At 43.2% G+C, this 21,784-nt stretch overlaps 2 protein-coding genes across 2 annotated transcripts in view; one reads left to right on the top strand and one right to left on the bottom strand.

Annotated features, from left to right (window-relative positions):
• The window catches only part of tmem178bb (transmembrane protein 178Bb), a 38,365-nt gene extending 22,778 nt beyond the window's left edge, over positions 1-15,587 (top strand). The window contains exons 4-5 of the mRNA XM_061269323.1: positions 13,330-13,467; positions 14,467-15,587. Coding sequence (XP_061125307.1) covers positions 13,330-13,467; positions 14,467-14,717 — 389 coding nt within the window. The 3' untranslated portion in view covers positions 14,718-15,587. The remainder of the gene's footprint in view (positions 1-13,329; positions 13,468-14,466) is intronic.
• Positions 15,588-18,106: 2,519 nt separating this feature from the next.
• Positions 18,107-21,434, bottom strand: LOC133145665 (toll-like receptor 6). Its single transcript, XM_061269316.1, has 2 exons — positions 20,850-21,434; positions 18,107-20,754 (listed from the first exon to the last, which is right to left on the bottom strand). Exons 1-2 carry the CDS (start codon positions 20,861-20,863, stop codon positions 18,303-18,305), a joined length of 2,466 nt encoding a protein of 821 aa, XP_061125300.1. The 5' UTR covers positions 20,864-21,434; the 3' UTR covers positions 18,107-18,302.
• Between the last annotated feature and the right edge of the window lie 350 nt (positions 21,435-21,784).

Genomic DNA, 21,784 nt, shown 5'->3' with positions numbered 1-21,784 from the left:
CGTTAACAGCTCAGCCGTGATGAGACTTGCCAGGTTAGCTCACCGTGTTCACTATCGTGCCAACCTGACTCATTGTGCCGGCTCATGTCGCGTGATGAGATGCGCTTGAGCGTGAGCATCGGGACGCCCTTGGCTAAAAACGCGACACTGCCAGGTCAGGCTACTCTCCAGTGATACTCTCAGACCGACATGGAGAGTCGAGCACATACTGTATTTGGTTTTAATTTTCCTGATGATTTGGTCAACAAAATCTGGCTCAGATCAGTGGATAGAAAAATTGAGTTGGTGGTGGGTAGTATGCAAAGTTTCCTTGTCGCTGGCGGCAATCGGAGATTACGACGTCGTTAAAAAGCTAGATGGGGAGTTGAGAGAATTCATATTCATGGCGAGAAAAATCACGGTTGAGAAAATGTGCACCGATGTGTGTGTGTATATAGTGCTCCTGTGGTTTAAAGCAGGTGGATCGCGGCCCTCTAGTGGTACGTGGCGGTATTGTGAATGGTCCGGAAAATCAGAAATGGAAAATTAGTGTAACATTTTTACAAATAAAATTGATTTATTATTTAGACTTGGTTTTTTTTACAACCCCCAAAATGGGACACTAAATTTTAACGTTATAGTATAACGGACTCGGACTCGGACTCATGGTCAAGAGGCCAGACTCGGACTCGGACTCGGAGCAAAAATCCGACCGAGTCCACAGTCCTGCGTTATACCCAAACGTTTGGCTCCGAACATAAACTACCAAACCGTTTATAATTGTATAGTTGCATAGAACAGCAGATTTGGAAGCGGTAAAAAGTGCATGATTTTATGGAACATCCCAAAAAGTGGGACAATTAATACACACCTAAAAGTTTGGCTCCTAGCAACTCGTGTTCTTGCCATTTTATCGACATCATGAATTCTGAAGATTTTTTTTAAATCTAACACTACCTACAGGCGATCATTCTAATAACCTAGTTGAGGAAGTCCATTTGAGGTGTGATGGGATAAAAAAAAAAAACTTGAAAAAAAAATGCCGTATTTGAAGTGGCCCGTTTCAAATCAAACTGTTCTCCTAATCTCGTGTATATTTATCCATGTCGATAATCCTCTTTTTTTTGCATATGAGCCTACTGAAAATAGCCCCCCCCCCCCCCATTCCTATCCCCATTTCCATTCTTCGTGGGAGAGCCGGAAAAGAAATTGTGCCGTGTCTCATGCGTGCTCAGTTGAGAGTCTGTGAGTCACAGTAGCCCCTGGATCCAGCTTCGGGTTTAGCGGGATTTGTCGGCAAAAGCCAATCTTACTCGAGCTCACGTGTTTGAAAAGGTGGGAAGATCTGAACTGGTGAAGTCACTTTTGTGCTGCACATCGGGACCGATTTTGTTCGTCAGGACTAAAGTATCTTGTATCTACAGCTATTCATTTGCCCCCTAGCGGCCAAGACGTGCATATCAGAAGGCCTATTGAATTCAAGCGTGAAATGATTGATTCGACTTTCTGATTCTATTATGCACTATGTAAATGACTGACAACACTTCCTCTTTGAGCCTCTCCATGATGCATCACTCGAGAAAGTCCCCGCAGCGGCATGTTAGTCAGACGGCGGAAACGAGGTTGCGCAATTCGAGGCTTAGCGCGATAAACATTGGTTAATTATCGCACTGAAACAGACAAAGGGAATTCGTATGTATGTTCTATAAATAACGCATTGCATATTGTACCTACGTATTTCTGCAGGGCCAGCGACAAGATTTTTCAAAATTTCACCTGAAGCACGACCACCCGCCATCTAAACATCGCAACTGGTTCTGAACCGTCTTTTGATCGGACCAAAAGCAAACAAAACATCCCGCGACTTCTAAGCTTTCAAAACTAACACCGCTTGACAACTGATTACGCAAATAGCGCCCTGTCCAATTACCCTTGCAAAGATTAACAGTTCATTTACATTTGGAAAGTCGATCATTGCGATCAATCTATCCTCTCTGAGCTCTAGTGCATATACAGACTTCATTTCAATCTGCAGTTTGGCCTCCGTGGCTGTTTGTCACTATGCGTCACTCGCTAATACACCGAAGACAGATTTATTGATAGCATCGCTATCTGGAAATGCGTAACGTAATTCCCGCCTTTTCTGTTTCACGGTCGCCAAGAAGAGGGGGAGAAAGACTTTGGAGCGGTAGTGACTGCGAAGGCTACAATGGAGGAACATAACTTGCAGTATACGCTATTGCGACCTGGCTCATATTGAAACACCTCAAATTATTTTCCAAGACACGATAGATAGAGTAGCTAGTGAGCTCGCGATATGTACATGTGATAAAGTAGATACAATAGCTAGCTAGCTAGCGATGGATGTGATAAAGTAGATACAAACCTAGCTAGCTAGAAAAAATAGCTATAATAGCTAGCGAGATAGATTTCTCTCCGGTCGTCTGTAAGATTAAAATCTACCTTGTAATATTCTACAAAACTAGCATTATGTTTTACTCATTCGTACTTCAGTTCTTCTTATTATGATTATAAAATCATTGTCGATCATGTCAGCGTTAGAAGTAGCCTAGACTGAATTAGTGGGAGCGACTCGACTGTGGCAGTAGCAAATAGCTGGCGGATTTTTTTAGGAAAAGGTGAGCAACGTGAAAATAAAAAAAGCTGCAGGGAAACATCGCAGCCTTGAAGTGACATCTGTGTATGATTCATATTCACTATCTGTCTGAGTCATAGCAAAAAGGAGACACTTTTATGGAGTAAGTCTGTTCCTTTCCAAAAGATATTTCGTTGCGGAAAATACGCCCAGTTGCACCTTTGGAAGATTTTTCGAGACTTCTTTTTCGAGCAATAAAGACATTTACTCTTATTGCATGATTATATCGTAGGCATTTTATTCTGCACTGGGTGTTTCTGTCAAACTGTTAATCCGGTTAGGAACATCACAGAGCTTCTGTGTCCACCAGCTGAGAAATCCTCCAGTTATTTAGGGCTGACTGAGGGGAAAAAAGGGGGAGACAGAGAGCTTAAGTTGACTTCGATCAACTGCCACACAGGATTTCACAGTGGACTAAGATTCCTCATGCTTACTGTGATTATTTTACCCGAGGAACCGTCATGACCTCAACCTTACTGAGAACTTGGCGCTTGCTCTTCAATTAAATCTGAAATTTGTTTTGGAGTGATTTCCGTTAAGAACATAGTCCAGGAACCAATTAAACTCAAGGTAGCACAATTCTCGAGATTGACAGGTGGGCACAAGATGTTCCAATACCTCCGCTGTCACGTTTCTATTTTAAGCTCCATTATTTTGCCGCTGTAATTAAGGATGATTAAAATGAGTCTGATAAGAGACGGACGGCGGTGTGTGCGTGGGTGCACAGATGGACACGTCACACGAGCCGGTCCCCAGCGGATACATAATCTCGACGCTGGAGAGACAATGTGTCCGGCTGTGGCGACGCGTGGAGTCAGGCTTTGTCAAGTCAACTCTCCGTCTCTTATCTTCTCCCCGCACTCGTGCGGCAGCGCCACTCTGCAGCCTTCAGACGCCAAGGTCAAAGCCAACCCTCCCGCCTCCAACTTGCTTCACTCTCGATGTTCGTCCCATGAGAATAATCCTCAGACGCCCAGGCATGTGTCTGCAGCCAACAAGCTTTTTTTTTCTATTTTGATGTCGGCAACTTAGAGGGCTTCCTATTTATATTCATGTCCATGTTTGTCTATAGGCTCCTTCACACTACCGACCACATCTCAATCAGAATGTTTTTGGGGTTGTTTGAATAACCCAAGAAAGTTTGAGTTTCAGGGCAACAATTTATAGACGGATTAGACAGACAGCAGAATTCATCGTCCAGGTCCTGAAAGAGCAAAGCAGTTCCAGACGGTCGTTCGACTGAAAGCATGAAAATTATTTTTACAGCTCAACTGGGTTCAGTTGGTGTATATTTGCCAGAGGATTGTGAAATCTCTCCAAAAACATATTTTAGCTATATCACCTGCTAGCAACAACGCTAACAATCAACTCCATCACCAGGCTCATAACAAAAAATGACAAGTTACTGTCTCCACTTACAAGACGTTCCGCAGACACCCACCAAAATGATTTTAAAAAATATATATTCTCTGGAAGTCTGTTGAATCATTTTCAAATGGAAACCATCCAATGAATGTCAATCACTTTTCTTCTTTTTACCGCGACTCTCCCTCCCTCTGCTTTCTGAAAAGACGACAACTTGCTCTCTTGGTAGATTTCAGAAGCAGTTGCGGCTTGACTTTGAGCTTAAATCCTCCTGACACAGAGTCTCGGATAAAACACCGTGACTGTGGGAGGTTGGGAGCATAAATCGGGGGGGGGGGGGGGGGGGGAGCAGATGATATCAGCCAGACTTGCAAATAGGTGAGATTGCGCTCGTAAAGCGTGTTTAGCGTGCATACTGTTACACAGCAATGAAATAGGCTTTATGTAAATTTCTTTTTGAGGTAGAATATGAATATATTAGTGAGAATTAGCATGCGACCGAGCCCCCACCGACCCCCGTCTTCTATGCATTCCAAATAACCTCGTGTGTAGAAGCGATTTGGCTAAGTGCTTATTTCGCCGTATTTGCGACGTTAAACGGAGATAACGAAAAGTGAATAAATCGTGTTCAAAGCGTCGCAGGTATGACAACGGTTAACATTCGTCACTTTGGGATGGACTCCATTTTTTTTTTTTTTTTGGGGCCCTGTGTCTCTTCAATTCAACACTCATAATTTATCACTTTGACTTTTATCCCTCATGCGTCCAGCTGCCGTTTCTCGTCTCGCCCCTGTTAGCGCCGTGATAAGATCACGGAAATATTCCTGTCGTCTTTCAGCGAGCGGATGGCCAAGCGCAGCAGAGATGGAAGCACTTAAGCCCCGAATGGACCGGCATCCCTTCTATTCTGAGTAGTTCTTCGGTTTGCAGACTTCATTTAAGGCTCAAGACCATTTGGTTTATTTTCTCCCGAGAATGCCAAGACCGATTTATCATTGGGTGTTTTACAAATCTTCCCAAAGCTCTTTTACGATCAAAAATGATTTCACGAGTAGACATCCGAAACCTTCCTCAAAGATCAGGAGCTTTTCGAATCGCAAAAACGAGCAAACCTACTCCAAGTAGTGAACATCACACCCAAGCTAAAGATGACAAGTGAGAGTTTGAACATGTCGAGGAGGGGATTATAACGGAATTATATAAAGCTGCGCGGCACTCGGCTTTGGTGAAGTGAGGGGAGTTCTGAACTAAGAGAAGATGAGCTACTTGACCATGCGAGAGTACTTTTCAAACGACGTGAGCAGCAACATGCTGGCTCAACAGACTGTGAAGAAACAACAGATGGTTGGAAAGATGACTTTTTTTTTTTTTGGGGTGTAACTGCTGCACGTAAATCAAACAGAGACTGGTTGAAGATACTAATGTAGGGGTTTGAGATGTTTTGTAGACACCATTTGGCATATTTGCGAAAATTATTCGCAGGAGCTACCGTATTTTCCGGACTATAAAGCGTACCGGACTATAAGGTGCACCTTCAATGAATGGCCCATTTTAAAACTTTGTCCTTATATAAGGCGCACTGGACTATAAGGCGCACCATTAATGCATCATGTCAGATTTTTAATCCAAATCAAATCATTCTCCATTTTATCTTTTTTATTTCAACTTCAGACGCAACAAATTACTTTGTAATCACAAAATACTGATCCATAGTCTTTTTGATTCATGATTCATAGTCTTCAGCGGGCCACTTATGATTGATTTCATGACACAATTCTTCGGGCCAGTTTAAATTTAGGAATTTGGTGCACTTTATAGTCCGGAAACTACAGTAAACTAAAACTCAGAAGCAGCGGCACTTTGGGCAAAAAACACATGCAGCACAGATGGGGTCTAGACTAAAATCTCTGGTACGACTCAGAGGGCTACTACCAGTGGGAATGGATACTCCAAAGGGAGCCCTCCAGCTGCTATAACATAAGGCTACACGCTAATTCAAACTATTAGCACTATTAGCGCTACCTTGGTGTGACCAAGGTCGGTAACATTAGCTTGGAAATACTTGGGAGTCTGGAACCCGGGCACTTCATATCCCATGCATAAAGCATCTCGAGCTGCAGTTATTAGTGGCTAAGAGCTTTGAGTATCTCTCAGCTCCAGCACTCCCTTTCACGGCCTTCCCTTAGCTAATGCTTCCTGTTCTGCTTTTGAATCAGTCAAACAGCTTTTGGGAGGGGAGGTGGATTTGGGTGGCTGGCATGCACCAGTGTCGCTCGCTCAGCAACTTGGCGTCAGCCCTGGAAAGATTAAGAAAATCCTCTCTCTCTCTCTCCCCCCCTCCAGAAAAATAAATAAATAAATGCCACCATTAAGACAGAGCCCAATGCTAAGCAATGTTGTAATAATGCTGTGCAGTGACTGGCTGTCAGAGCTTCTGCAGTTTGCATGTCCTCACTAAGCCGTACAGCAATTTCCAAAGAGCAGTAAACTGTGTGTTAGCAGAGAAATATGTCATCCTGCTTGGCAGGGAAGAGAAACTTCCAGAGGCTCCATATTGGGCAATTTTTCTTTTGCATTTGCAAGCAGGGACATGAATTAATCTTGCCGAGACGGCTGATTTTTATCCTCTTTGATTGTAGTCATTAACCTTCATTCATCATATTCATTCCCCTGCTAATGCAATTTCTTTACAGCGGGTGAAATGATTATTTTTTTTTTAGAACTTCATGATGATAAGATCCCGTAATGTTGCGAAGAATATTCATCATATGCAGTGTTTGCTGTGGAGGGCGATGGTGTTGGTCCATCTGGTGTAGCAACGGTTTCCAGGGTCTGAATGGACGGGGGGTTGTCAAGAATGCTTAGATTTGAGCAAATGTTTGGAATTCAAACATTCCTCCAGATTGTGTCTAAAAACTACCGACTATTCTAGCACATGGGCAAAAAAATGGAATCCTTGCGCAACACTTAACGAAGTTGGCTCAAAATGACTGCAGCAGCATATATGATGTCACCGAACATATGACATTACTAAGTACCACACGAAACGTGATTAATGCCATTTAATGATCTAAAAGCCTTTTTATGGACTGCTTTATGTGCTATTTAACAAGACTGGACGTTTGAATGTGTAGCCTTGGTTACATAACTTTCCTGTCTCGAAATCAATGAAGCAGAATGACTTCATTTACAAGCCATTCAGTTTCCATCAATGTTGAGTACATCCCTCCTAGATAGTGAGGACTGACAGCAGCTAGATCAAACCTAGACCTCCGGTTGGGCCCGGAGAACCCGGGTGTCACCTCGCCTCTCGTCTAAGCATCAACACTGACTGACAGTTCTGCGGGATTTCCGATAACAGCCTTCCCGTGTCATTCTAGGAAAACTCCGTCAGGGATTGGTCAGCTAGGCCAAGTCCTCGATTCAACCTTTGGGGCCGGTGCTGACATGCAATCATCCATATGGTCGTTTCAACCCAAGGGCCAATTTGCGAATGGGCAAATAGCGCGACTGTTTGCGGATGTCGACGGCATTGACTCGCCGGCCATCTCCCTCGCCCCCCTGCTATCTTCTGTAATTTGGTTTTCCCACTCTATTGTTTTGTTCCCGGTGGCAGTCGACATGGGTAATGAAATTAAGCTCTATCCCCCACCCCACCCCCGAGGAGTTGCAGATGCTGTGACAAGGCATCCGCAAACGATACCGATTTGTTTCCCCCTTCGACACCTTTGCTGGCTCTCGACCGACCTACTTGTACGTCGAGCGTTGAGAAGCCAGACTATCCTTTGGGTTCAATAGAACTAATGAAAAAAAAAAACAGGACGATCCAGGACCATAACAGTGGACATTTTTAAGGTGTGCCAGAAAAGTTCCAAGACTAGAATCCCCAAAGATTTTTTTTCCTGGAGTGGATGTCATCTATATCTTCAGGATAATGTTCCTTGGAGGCGGTCTCATGCTCCACCAAGTACTCTTGTTAGAGCTTTGTGGAGGATTTGGCCACCGGGGGAAGTTAACGAACGTGAATTGTGCTTCCACAACAGTTATTTTGTCACTTTTTAAGAGGCTGCCAGTTGTTGCCTCAATCGACGAGTCATTGGCTTCTATGACACGCACGGGAACGAAAACGAGCGCAGACCTCTGCCAAGGTATAAAAACGTCCCGGTCTGCATAACAACACAAACTCGGCAGTTTTGAATAAATACTCGCATTGTTACAAGTATAAAAGTGTATTAATTAACAGAAGTGATGTAAAAGCCAAGTGGCAGGTTTTGAGAGGAGTTATGGATAAGCTAAAAACATTCACGCTATAATGAGAGAAAATAAATTCCTCTCAACACATATTTTCTTTTTCCCCTAATAGGGACCAAAATGAAATAATGGATTCTCGCACGAGTGAATGAGAGCAGCTCTACAACTCGGCGGCTTATTGTAGAATTTTGGCAGTTTTAGCCAGTACTCCTTTTGTTTTAACAGATGGCTTGCTCAGTCAGTCATCTACAACAGTCGGACATTTTCCTTTTTTTTTTTATATCTAATTAAGAAAATAATACCGGCACAGCACAGATTCATTTTTTTTAAGAATATTTTGTAATCTGTAATTAAATGGAAAAGCAGCAGCGGCGGGTTGAACAATAGAAGCTATTACGCAGCGGAAAAAATGACGGCGGTCTGTTGTACGCTGATATCGTAAACAATTCATATAGCGAATGTTTATCGGATTTTAAAATGTGAGACGACCTTCCGTTCCAGTCTAAGAAGACTTCTTTGCATCTTTTGCACTCGTTCGAGGAAACTCGGCTTTTACTATATATAACATTTGTTTCCATGGCTATCTACCGAATTGAACCTGACTGCAACGGTGCGTCAGAGCAGATGTGAGATGGCGGTTGGGGAAAGAGATTAGATTTTTCTTTTTGATTTTTGTGTATGTCCTCAAAAAAAAAAAGGCAAGGCCTAATGTAGCGCGAATAAATGAGTCATCTCGTGTGCTCATTTGTCAGTGGCGAAGTCACGGGGCTCCGAGTCACAGTATGCGGCGCGTTAGGATGTTTGCTGAAGAGGTCATGCTACAATTACGCTTTCATATAATAGATTTGAAGTTCATTTCTAGTTTTGAGTTTTTGTGGCGGACAAGTATACCCATGCAAATTAGAACCAATTGAATCCAAGTCTTACGCTCCTACCCTCACCTATGGTCACGAGCTATGGGTCGTGACCGAAAGAACGAGATCCCCGATACAAATACATCCACCGAAATGAGTTTTCTCCGCAGGATGTCCGCGCTCTCCCTTAGAGATAGGGTGAGAAGCTCGGTCATCCGGGAGAGACTCGGAGTAGAGTCGCTACTCCTCCACGTTGAGAGGAGCCAGATGAGGTCATCTCATCAGGATGCCTCCTGGACGCCTCCCTGGGGAGGTGTTCCGGGCATGTCCCACCGGTAGGAGACCCCGGGGACCACCCCGGACGCGCTGGAGAGACTATGTCTCTCAGCTGGCCTGGGAACGCCTTGGGATCCCCCGGGATGAGCTGGAGGAAGTGGCTGGGGAGAGGGAAGTCTGGGGGTCCCTCCTAAAGCTGCTGCCCCCGCGACCCGACGCCGGATAACCGGAAGAAGATGGATGGATGAATCCAAGGAATCCAACCGTCATTAATCACGATCAAAGCGCGTATTATTAGGGGGCGACCATTTTGAAATTAAAACAACGTCATATCCGGTGTCATATTTCCTGATTCTGTGACTTTCAGGTTATTTGCATTATCCTAAGGGCCTAATTCTAATCAGTTCTAAATAGTCGCCATCTTCAAATACGGCCTTGTATTTTGTTCTAGTTTGCCACTGCTCAGTAAATACGTTCCAACAATTTCTATATTCGTTTTGTGAATCAACGAGAAACCGTGCAAGCATCTGACGCGTTTCGAGCAAAAAAAAAAAAGTTGAATAAATGAAAGCAGCGAGCGTGAACACCATCTCAGCGGAGAACTGGAAACGGAACGATTATTCAGCGTGACTCACCTTATCTTCGCATTGTGCTGCGGGTCTACCTCGCAACTCTCACACGATTCTGCTTTTGCTTTATGTTTTCCCGTCTGGTCTTCCTTTCAACACAAGAATATAATATTGCAGAAATGCCTGACTTCAGGCCTCCTTAGAATTCCTGAGCTGCTCTCGAGTCTGCGAAATGGACAACCCAAGGGGAACGAGAAAGTAGAATGCAACATATTTGTGCTCGCTAGCTCAAGGCCGGTAAAATACCGCATATTTTCAGAATTTCATTCTCGCCGGGGGACGTTGGAAACGCTCTCAAAGGTCTTAATTACTTTCCGAGCGCTTGGTCCCGAGACAAGTGGGTGGCATTGATTGTGAGCGGTAACAATCGACCTGATTGCCATCACGCCATGTTCTGAAAAGCTTAAAGTGTGCAATTTCACAACAATATATATAACTCGGGGTTTTATTCCTGCAAGCGTAGGAAATTCTAATATATTGCTTTCCCGTCCAATCAGAAGTGCTCCACCTCAGCGAAAAATTAAGCTGGCACTAATCGTGTTTACCCACACGTTGCGTCCACCACTGGATTTCTCTCTCGGTGACTGACAACTCAGCCGGTGGTCCTGTCATTCTGTCCTTTTCCCCGATTTGCAATTCGGCGACTCGTCACGTCAGCAAAAGTGCTGACACGGGCGCCAGGAGACTTGTATCCCTTTTTAATCCCCCGGCGTTTCATCGGCTCTGTTTATACCTGCAGCCACTCACGGGAAGATTTGCCATGTACATCACGTTCGTTGCCGCATAATGTTGCCGTCAAAATTTTCTCCCTTGCCCCTGCCTTCGGTCAAACGACATGTAAGGTTTTGATCACAAACGGTCCGATCGGAGTTTTTCGCCACCCAGAAGTAAAGGTCGCTCGGAATTGTGTGTAAATGTGATTCGGGAAGAGATTGCTTAGTCAGCACGTTGTCAGACAGCTTCTGCCATGCTTCTCTGCAGGTTCAGAGGTCACCATGGTTACAGGATATGAGTGACAGCATCTCTTGACCTAATGCAGTGGTTCTCCGAAAATACTTAAATGCTAATGTATTGAACTTTCCTCAACAGCACTTTCATTTTGCATAGCAGTGAAACATCGTTGGCACAACAAACTCTTTGTCCCGACTCGCATCGAAGAAACAGCAAACGACAATTGATGTGCTGTATCGGCGCTTTTGTTCCGACCTGACAAAGAACACAAGGCTTTTCCTTTTGCCGCCACTTGTCAGCGAACATGCTGAGTATGATGTATTGTTCCCGTCTCTGAACTACTTTTTGGGGGGCCGGCGTTTCTTTCCAAACTGGCAGCTTTATTGACATTTTGAAAATGAACAATCACGCAGCTCGTGGTTTGTTTCTTGAAGCTTTTGTGCCGACAGATTTGCAAACCTCACAGAAAGCACAATGTGAAATAGATGTGAACAAATACATGAATTGCAATATGACCTTTATGGCGCTGCCAAGAAACGCTCTCAACATTATTTTATTTTGACCCAGGGGGTAGCATATACAAGCTGAATAGGTTGATTTTTCAACCAAAAATAGACGTCTAAAATAGGTTGATTTTTCAACCAAAAATAGACATCTAAAATAGGTTGATTTTTCAACCAAAAATAGACGTCTAAAATAGGTTGATTTTTAGACCAAATATAGACGTCTAAAATAGGTTGTTTTTTAAACCAAACATAGACGTCTAAATAGGTTGATTTTTAGACCAAAAATAGACGTCTAAAATAGGTTGATTTTTAAACCAAAAATAGACGTCTAAAATAGGTCGAGTATTGACCCTTGGGGGATCCCACATGTCATTACATTATTTTATTATTCTATATGATTTTATAAGATTTTATTTTATTTCATATATTAAGAATTTGACCCAGTGGTAGCATATTTAAGATGAACAAAAAAGGCTCGAGGGTTGACCCTTGAGGGATCCCACATGTCATGCCGTGCTTTCTCGCCCAGTGGCAACACAGATATGCTGCATCTCTCGCTAATGAGCACCACGGCGAGAGAAAATAGATAATCGGACTCTTATCTGCTGCCGCTTTTCCTTTCCCATTACTTTTCACAGCGCCATGTCAATACGCAACTTCAAGTCGGTCTCACGCGGCTAATCCATCGCTGGTGGGAAGGCAGATTTTCCTCTTTTCATGCTCACTGCAGGGTGCCATCATTTAACACATCACGCTTCTTTTACACTCTTTCCCAAGAGGCTGCTTACGCAATTATTGTCAGCGTCGGTTCTTTGTATAATGCTTCCCTTTACCGGCACAATACAGAACTTTTCATTTTGATAAATGTCTGGTGTATGGGGACAGTTAAGATTGCCAAATATCCTTTTTTCTTTTTAATATTCACGGCAGCTGAGACGTAATATTGGTCGTTGGAGTGCAAGGGTACATAAAGTGCTCGGAGGCTGCGGGGTCATGAACATGGTGTAGTACACCCAGTGGAGGCGTGTCTTCCCGTGTTCTTCATTTATGTATGCTCTCAGGGCAAATGTTTTGACCTTTTTCAGCCTTTCCTCCGACAACAACAACCCTTCCCCACCCACACACACCTCCTGGCAGACTTGCTCACCCGTGACATTCTAATCTACTTGAAGAAGGAGGGGGTCGGAAGCTCCGAGCATTCTTCGACTTCGTAGTTCAAGCCCTGTTATTACCCCCCTGGTGCGCACGCTGCTGTCCTTGTTCTTTTTTTTGTTTGCCCTCGCCGTGTGATCGCCGCAATATGGACTACTTTTATAAACGTGCTGGTGGAATGAATATTGAAGTCGTAAACTGACGACCCCTGACCTCCATCTGTAAATAAATTCCCAGGGGGTGGGAGGTCAAATTAAGATCACATTCACCCAAGACGTTGTTTGGTCTTCAAATTAATTTACCAGGGACTCAATACATGGACCACTGCTGCTGTTTTGGTTAGCAAAAGACTTGACGGTGGAGTTTAAATCGCGTCCTTACAGTTACCTATTTTTATTTACCCGACGAGTAAATGAAGAAGTATTTTCTGCTGTCGAATCGACAATTAGAATAATTTGACACATCAAAAAGTCGGTGGGTCGTGCCCGCCTGCGCAGTTTAAGCCGATTTCCCGACTAGATTCTCCAAACTCTGAGCTCTTAATCCCTAAACTTCAGCCACAAGCATCTTTCTCATCTTGATTTGTTCGACGTTTGATAATCTTCAATCCCGCGTTACTATCACCAACACATTTCCAACCCAAATGTAAAATGTTGAAATTAAAAACGTACCTGGCTTTAACCGGACTCTCCGTCCGTGTGTGTGCTTAGATTTACGTCGAATGACGGCAGGGTTCATGGGAATGGCGGTGGCCATCATCTTGTTCGGCTGGATCATCGGCGTGCTGGGTTGCTGCTGGGACCGAGGACTCATGCAGTATGTGGCCGGCCTGCTGTTCCTGATGGGAGGTAAGTCGCACAAGTCACTTTTGGGGTCAAAAATGGTTTAAAAAAAAACATTTTTAAGAGCTGTGATGTATAAAAAACAGAAAACAAATAATGGCTCATCATGCATACATCCAACAGTTTACCACCAGGGAGCAAACGGGCTTTCTTGGCGATTTTAATTGTGATTTAGGTCAATGAACGAGAACACACTTAGAAGTGCCGGAGAGCCCGGCGAGGATTAATGCGCTGCCCGACGGTCGTATATTGAACAGGCAATTAGAAGGCACAAGACAAGGCTAGACCAGACCGCAGAGGCAGAATCCCAAAGAGACGGCCCAGCCGTAAGGTAATGTAGCGTTCCAAATGAGGCCCAATTTAGAAGCGGCTGCCTTGAATAAAAAGGCCAAAATAAAACGCCGTTGTGGTGTCTTAGTAATTAGGCTGCGCGTAACAAATGACAGAAGATGATGGAGTGTTTTGAGAAAGATTTGCTTCATCACATTTTAGAGCTTTTCTAGATACGATTTAATTAGGAATGAGTGAATACCGATGTTGACCAGCCTTATTTCAGGGGATCGGTATTTGCAATGGCCGCCCTCTTGTGGCCGTTTTACAATCAGGAAGTAGAAGAATAGGAATTTACCATTCATTTTATGTCATTTTAAATTTCGTGATATAAAGATGGCTGATGCTTAGTCCAGGGGCAGCTCTATTCTAATTGGATACAGGGCCTGGCCACCCCAGTATTTTGAAAATCCATTTGCCGTGTCACATTTTATGATAGAATTTTCTTTTCAAATTAACTCTAATATATATAAACAAAATACTCATTTTGTTAAAAGGTTTCAAAGCGACCTTTGCATTCTTCGATTTTCCTGTTTGTCTGGGGATTTTTTTTTTTTTTTTTTTTTTTTTTTAAAAAGCTGCACGGTTGGTGACTTGGCACAGTATGAGTCAGGTTTGCTAGTGGCAGGCTTGGCTGTTCACATCATGCCCCATTTGTTTTTTTATTTTTGGCAGGTACCTTCTGCATCATCTCCCTGTGCACCTGCGTCGCCGGTATCAACTTTGAGCTCTCGCGCTACCCGCGCTACCTGTACGGCCTGCCCGACGACATCGGCCACGGCTACGGCTGGTCCATGTTCTGCGCGTGGGGAGGTCTGGGCCTCACCCTCATCGCCGGATTCTTCTGCACGCTGGCGCCCTCCGTGCAGCCGATACCGAGATCCACCTGCCCTAAATCCCGACAGGAGAACGGCACCGTGTGCTAAACGCTTCCCCACCCCCTCGACGCAGAAAAAAATAACCATTTGTCCATCCATCGACTGATCGCCGCTCTCTCCTGGTTACTGTTTGTTTTGGGGTTTTTATTTCTGTGTTTAAAAAATGGGTGTTTGAAGATCTGCCATACTGAAAAGAAAAAAAAATCGAGATGAAAAAAAATGACAGAAATATTATCACAAAATACCAAGTTGTGCGTGTTTAATTGTTGTGGAGCTGCTATTGCGTCTGAAAAGGACTTAAAGAAGAAGTTCCCTGAACTGTGACTATGGAGGGAATCCAATTCCCCAAAATTCAAACAAAGCGATGACTTGGACGTTTCTTCTGGGTTTGGCCTTTTGGGATCTTTTGGGACCTGATGGAATAAACAAACGAGTGGTACTGAAACTGCCGAAGTTACCTTGGGATTTATGGACCTACGCCGTTGTATCATACTGTACAGAATATGCCAGGTGACAACCAGGACGTGTCATTCCATCATCCCCCTCTAGGTGCATACGACGATAGCTACCATTTTTTACATCGATTTCCTTTTTAACAAAGCCGTGAACAAACTGAGAAAATGTGAGCTTTTTTCCCATTCTAGTCGTTAGAAGTAAATGTACGTATGAAGTGTGTTTGTGTGTGTGTGATTGGGGAGGGAGTGGTGTCAAAATGATCATAATCACAAAATGGTGTTTGGATAATGGAGAGATGCAGTATCCTGTTTAACTGATTCACGTCACGACTAAAATGTTAAGTGGAATGGTGGGAAATTTTAATTTTAAAATCTGGTGGGAAAAGTGGGAAGATGAAAAGCACAAAAAAAAAAAGCAAAAACAAAACACAAAGGCCCTCGAGAATATTTGGAACCATGCGTACGCGGTTAGCATTTTAACGTTAGCATTTTGGTGAAGGACATTGTACAAAAGGTGTGCCTGTCCATTTTTTAGGTATTTTTGAGACTGTTAAAAAAAACAACACACATTCCCCTTTCAACTTCATCGGATAACAAGGGTCACATTTTCACGAAGCACCGTTTAGCGGTTAGCATTATTTAGCACGTTTTAAAAGGGCAAAAATGTTTTTTCTTGCTGTTCTCTTTCAACGTCATTAGAATCAGTCGTAAAAGATTTACCGACAAAAGCAACCCTGATTAGTGTGCCACGAAAAACATTAGCCAAGACATGAACTTCCTTATTGTCGATATTGATCATATTTGGCCACACCGATTAAAACAAGTCAGTATGATTCAGTTACGATGGAATTTCATATAAATCGCTATGTTGGAATATTCTCAACTTTCATTTGGGATGGGGGGTGGGGGGGGGGGTTGACTTCTTGGATCTGCGCCTGAGGCAACTGAGCATGAAATTACTTTAACCCCGAGTCGGACATCAAGGGCTCAGGCCGTTTCAAATTTTCATCGACGGTGAAAAAGGGATGGCAGTCAATAGATAAAAGAAATAAATACATACATAAATAATGGTACAAGAAAAAATAAAGCACACATTTAAGGGCATTATGAATGCATCGTAATTTACATCTATGTCTCTTGTGCCGGCAAATCGTAAAACTAGTCAAATGCAGACCTTGCCAAAGATAAAATCTTCACACACATTTTGAATTGATTGAGTCATTTTTGAGAAGCACATAGTCAGTTTGTTACACAATAGAAGGCCCTGAATTTTTTTTTTCTTTTTTGGACAGTGATACTGCAACTCCCATTCTGGACTGAATCAAACATGATCTATCAATCTTTAACATCAGTAACGTGTCTGTTGAGTGAACATAAAAATAAGATTTGGGCAAAAAAAAAAAAAAAGAGAAAAAAAGAGAGAAAATGTTCAACTGTGGAATGTAAAATCACAACAGAATAAATCTCATCGGTGTGTTTACTAATACTGTCGTCTGTCATTTTGGTGAAAGATCAATCTGCCAAATGTAATTTCATATCCTGATTTGATTCAAAGTCATTAGCAAGCATAGCATGCCGGGGCCACAGGAGAAGGAACTTAATTCTCTCTCCTGACGCCGTCTGCAGCCTCCGCTGTAAGATCTCGACAAGTTAATTGGCTCACGCCGAAACCATTTGGGGACCGTCCTTTCAAATGCATTCGCAGGAAGTAACAGAGCAGGAAATATGAATCTCCCGTGAGCTTGTTTGGCCATTTGGCTCAAAAACAGCCACGTCAGTGAGCACACAACCTAAACAAAATGTTTATTTCTGTATTGATGTGATTGAGTTCTTCATATTTGGAGCGGGAGAAGTGAAATCAAGCCGTTATGCTACACCCACAAGTTTTAAGACAGAAACGGAGGAGGAAGTCATCCCACACTTCCTTCCAACCACCGACTACATATGAAGAATACGATTGAACAATATCCGATTCCGAACTGCTAAAATTACATTTTTGCAAGCACATATGCTTCTGGTGTTAAGCAAGACGCAGTTTGGAAAGAGTTTCAGCTAGGATTCAGTTTTAATAGGACAAATAAAAAATACAATGGTTGTTGACCAACGGAGAGACGGACTCGAAGACCCACGCCACCAAATTAATCGGTTGTCATTATGCGTCGGGCCTAATGAGGTTCCGGCGAGAAGCTGGGCCTCACGAGGACCACAGCTTTTCCTGTTACCATGGCTCTATGAATAATAAATACCAATTGACAGCATGATGGCTGGTTGACTCACTAATCTCCACGGTCGTCGGTTTCCTATAAAAGGGCGAAGGAAAAATTGCGAGGACTGTTTTGAAATGTCATGATTGGAATCAGAGAGCCCGGCCTCGCTAGATTGCCGCTTGGAATATAAGCGAGCTTCTGAAGCGGCAAATTAAACATGACCAGAATTTTAGGATTATTACATCATCTATCGGATTCCTATCACTAAAAATATTATCTTTTTGTTCATTTGTCCGCGTCACCCCCGGCGGATCATTGTCACGTTCTCTGGATGATAAAATGGAGGTGGGCTGCATGGGAAGGGTGAGTGGGGGCTCGTATCAAGATGGAGTGGCCGCTAGACTGAGTTAGATTAAATTAGCAGCAAGTTCTGCTGAGTCGGAGAGAAAATGCAGAACTATAAATTGCATTCGAACCGCTCCTCATTGATATTGATGGTATACAAGCTAAGTCTTAGAATGGTCTGAGCTAAGTTGGATCTTTGAAATTCTTTTGGGTTGAAAGTGATTCTGCTGAATTCTGGACGATTTTTTTTCCAAATATAGTTTGTTGTTGTATTTATTGGCATAATTCCCTAAATTACAACCCAACGGAATTGCCATGAACCTTTTGGAGGAAAGCTAGAGTGAATATTTGCTGCCACCATGTGGTTAATAGACGAGAGAGAGAGCGAGAGACTTTGTTTAGATCGGTAAAAATGTCCAGTGAAATCATGTCAGTGAAAACATTTAATAAAGATTTTAATGGAATAAAAAAAAGATTCAGTCATGTGACAAGGTTAACAATCATTTACAAATCATCAATTGTAAAGTGGATTTATTTTGTAAAATTAAAAACAGGTCTCGTCAAAATATTGTGAGCAGACGTTAAGATTTTTACACAATGGTGGTCATTTATTGAACGAACCCATCTTAGGACGCGTTAGTGAGTAATGTTGCTGTATCAGCGAGATCCTGAGCCACATGTTTCAAAATTACAGATTTGTCTGCCGTCTGCAGCATGGATTTAAGACTCGCCCAAAACACTTGCTGCTTCCTCTCATCCTTAGGCCACTCGAGATACGTCTGCTGCCGGAGCAAACTTCTCAGTCTCAAGAACTTTTTCGGCAGACAATCTGTGGGAATGGGTTCTAACAAGATAAAAACCAAAGAATCCTCTTGGATGTTGATAGCTCGGTGTTGGGCAAAGAAGAGCTCGTAGTTGCACCATTCGCTCTGGACGAAATGTTTCGAGAGGACGAAGAGTGTTTTGTAGCTGTACTCGACGCAGTTGATGATGTTGTCGATGATCCAATCACCCGGTACGAAATCACGTTCGTGAATGCACAACGAAAACCCGGCGTTCTCCAAGGACGGTACCAGGTCACCGTTCACAAAATCGCCATCCCGGTGACTGTAGGAGATGAAGGCGTGGTAAGCGAATGACACCTTTTTCAACAAGTGAGATTGTTTCTTGCCTCTTCTCTTCACCCGAATCCACACCCATAACATTTTCGTGTACCAAACCCCATCGAGTTTATAGAAAAGCAGGCCCAAAGTTGTTGCTACAAAGAACAAGACGGAGAAAGCAACTGTCATTTGGAGCCACGTTTCGCAGGCGATCGCGCTGGTTTTGTATTCGGAAAGAGGAAGTCCTTTCGATTTTACCGGCGTGCTGCATAGGTAATCCAAAGGCCAGTCCAAGAGGAAGGACTTGTTTAAACCTGTGAGGAACCAGTGTAGGTCACAGGAGCATATGAAGGGATTGTTGCCAGCTTTGAGGATTTGAAGTTTGGGAAGTCCCTCTAAGACTTGCTGGGAAAGAGTTGTGATTGCGTTTTGGTCCACGTAGAGACTGATGAGATTCGGGGCGTAGAGTTCGTCCGGGAGGACTTGAATGCTGTTGGAACTGAGCTGGAGGTGTGTCAGCTTTGGAAACTGAGACAGGACTTCTTGCGTGATGGCGGTGATTCCCGTTTTGGACAGGTAAATCCTCTCAAAATTTGGTGACAAGTTCTCAAAAACACTATTGCCCAGATTGTTATTTCCAAGATTGATTTCAATCAAGTGAGCGGGCCAGTTGCAACTTTGGTCCAAGTCGATGGAGTTGAAACTCAAATCCAGGGACTCTAGCTGTTTCATTTGATGCGTCTGTGTCGAGATAAACGACAAACTGGAAAACCGGTTTTTGCTCATCAACAGATGCTTGAGGCTTGGGAAGACCGAAGTGTAAGAACACGAAGGCCACCAGAAGCCCAAATCTGACAGGAGGTTGTCGGACAAGTCCAGGGTCTCCAGCGTAGGCAGGGTGGAGATGATTTTACAGGGTAAAATGTTCATACCGCTCCCGGAAAACCTGAGGTATTGCAAATTTAACGCATCCTCAAAACTCATGTTAAATACGGGATATCTGTATTGATAATGTATCACCGTATCAAAAGTAACAGCACGGAGACTAATGGTATGATTGACGGGGTGAAAGTGAAACTGGAACCCATCTGGTTTATCTTCACTGTACGTGAAGTTGATAAAGGAGAAGTTCTCGATAGAAGACAGCAGAAGTGTCTTTAAGAAGATCTCCAGAAACGAGCTGTTGATCCAAGTGTTTTCCACGCTTACGTTCCGTACGTACGGCATGGCTCGCAGGTTCAGGAAGGGGTCGCTGGTGACGTTGCAGTCGTCGGAAAACACGGTGACGAATCTCAAGGCGCTCACCCGTGATGCATTCAAATCCACCAGAAGGTTGTTGACTATGTTGAAGTGCTCGCAGAAGTTAACATATAGGGATAATTTCTTCAGAGATAACATGGCGAGGGCGCCTGATTCGTAAATTTGCCAGGGTACTCCCGCACCCAAAACCAAATGTTCCAAGGAGATGTTAGTCACAGGTTTGAAGTCATTTAAATGCACGGACACAGCAGATTTGCTTCCTAATAACAGCTCTTGCAGATTTGTCAAGTTCTGGAAACACTCCGGCAGTTGGTAGCTTTCGTAGAGATTATCCGTCAAATCCAAAAATGTCAGGCGGGGTAGTGAAATGGCGGGAATGACTTTGAATTCATTGAAGGATATATTGAGAATTTGAAGCGCAGGAATGCGTTGAAACACACCGGGAGAAATATCCCGGAGGCCGCAAAAAGTTGCCTTCAGGAAACACAGCAGAGGCAGTTGAGGGAAAGACTCGGTGGTGATACTTTGGAGAGGGTTGTGAGAAATGTCCAAGTATTCCGTGGTGTTGGGTAGAAATGGAGGGAAGGATGTCAGATTTTTATCGGAGAGATCCGCCACTCTTTTTCTCGAAGTAACGCACGTTTTGAACGGGTCGTCATCTGTCCCTGCTGCCACGCAGACCAGGGAAGTAATCAACAGCACCACAACCGCAGTCCTGAAAAACCACAAATCATTTTTCGAGGGTTTTATTTTTTTGTGTCAGCCGCAAAATATCAGGGAAAGATGCCTGAAAGAATGAAATCGTCTTACCCTTGGAACGACATAGCTTCGGGAGAACGGTAACGGTCAACGGGTCAAGTTGATGTGATTCAATCTCTGCTCATGCTGGCACTTCACTGCATTCTTTCTTCCTCTTTCGTTTAGTATAATGGCATTTTTTTTATTTCTGCTTTTTTGTTTCACTCGCAACAGCGCTAATGAAGGGTTTTGTAATTATGGATAACGTAGGGACAGTCAGCCTAGCGTAGGTTAGCGTAGCATTTGCCCTCGTCACATTTAGTAAAGAGGTTTAAAATCCATATGTGGGTACCCCTCTTTAGCTTTAGCATCGGTGCTAACAGCACTGTTAACAGTTTTGCTTGCACAAACTGACATGGCTAAGATGTTTTTGTCATGTCATAATATCAAAGTTTTGATGTGGTTTCATTTCGGCAATGTTTTGGTCACGCTGAGGAAGAGAAGCTAAACAAAAACCACATGCACACAAAAAAAACAAACGTAACTAAGGAACAGCAAAGTTATGGGCACTCTGATATTGTGTACTAAAACTTTTTTTATTGTCAGTATTTGACATACTGAAAATTTTCTCAAACTTATACGACCACAATGTCATATTTGCGACGGTTCAATTTGGTCACTGTTGACTTAAAACGGAACCAAGATGAAAGTGGAAGTAAGGTCACATAGTTATATTTCCAGAAATCTCAACTTTGAAAGACAGTTAGCTGTTATAAAGAGAAGTGAAATTTGATTTGTTTATGAGGCAGTTCACTGAAGCATAAAAAAGAGGATTTTTTTTTTTGTTCATTGCAGACCAACTATGTCCTCCCTAACTGTTTCTATTGTTGTTGAAGTAATTTGTATTATTTGACAACAAAGCTGTTCATGTATCAGCAGGAAGTCAGAAGACATTTTAAAACCGAATCAATGTGTCAAATGTCAAATATCAACACGTATGCTTAATT

This window comes from Syngnathus typhle, linkage group LG21 (assembly GCF_033458585.1).
Source record: "Syngnathus typhle isolate RoL2023-S1 ecotype Sweden linkage group LG21, RoL_Styp_1.0, whole genome shotgun sequence".
Lineage (NCBI taxonomy): Eukaryota > Metazoa > Chordata > Actinopteri > Syngnathiformes > Syngnathidae > Syngnathus > Syngnathus typhle.
The sequence above is the reverse complement of the archived record's forward strand: the minus strand, read 5'-3'. Positions and strand labels throughout refer to the sequence as shown.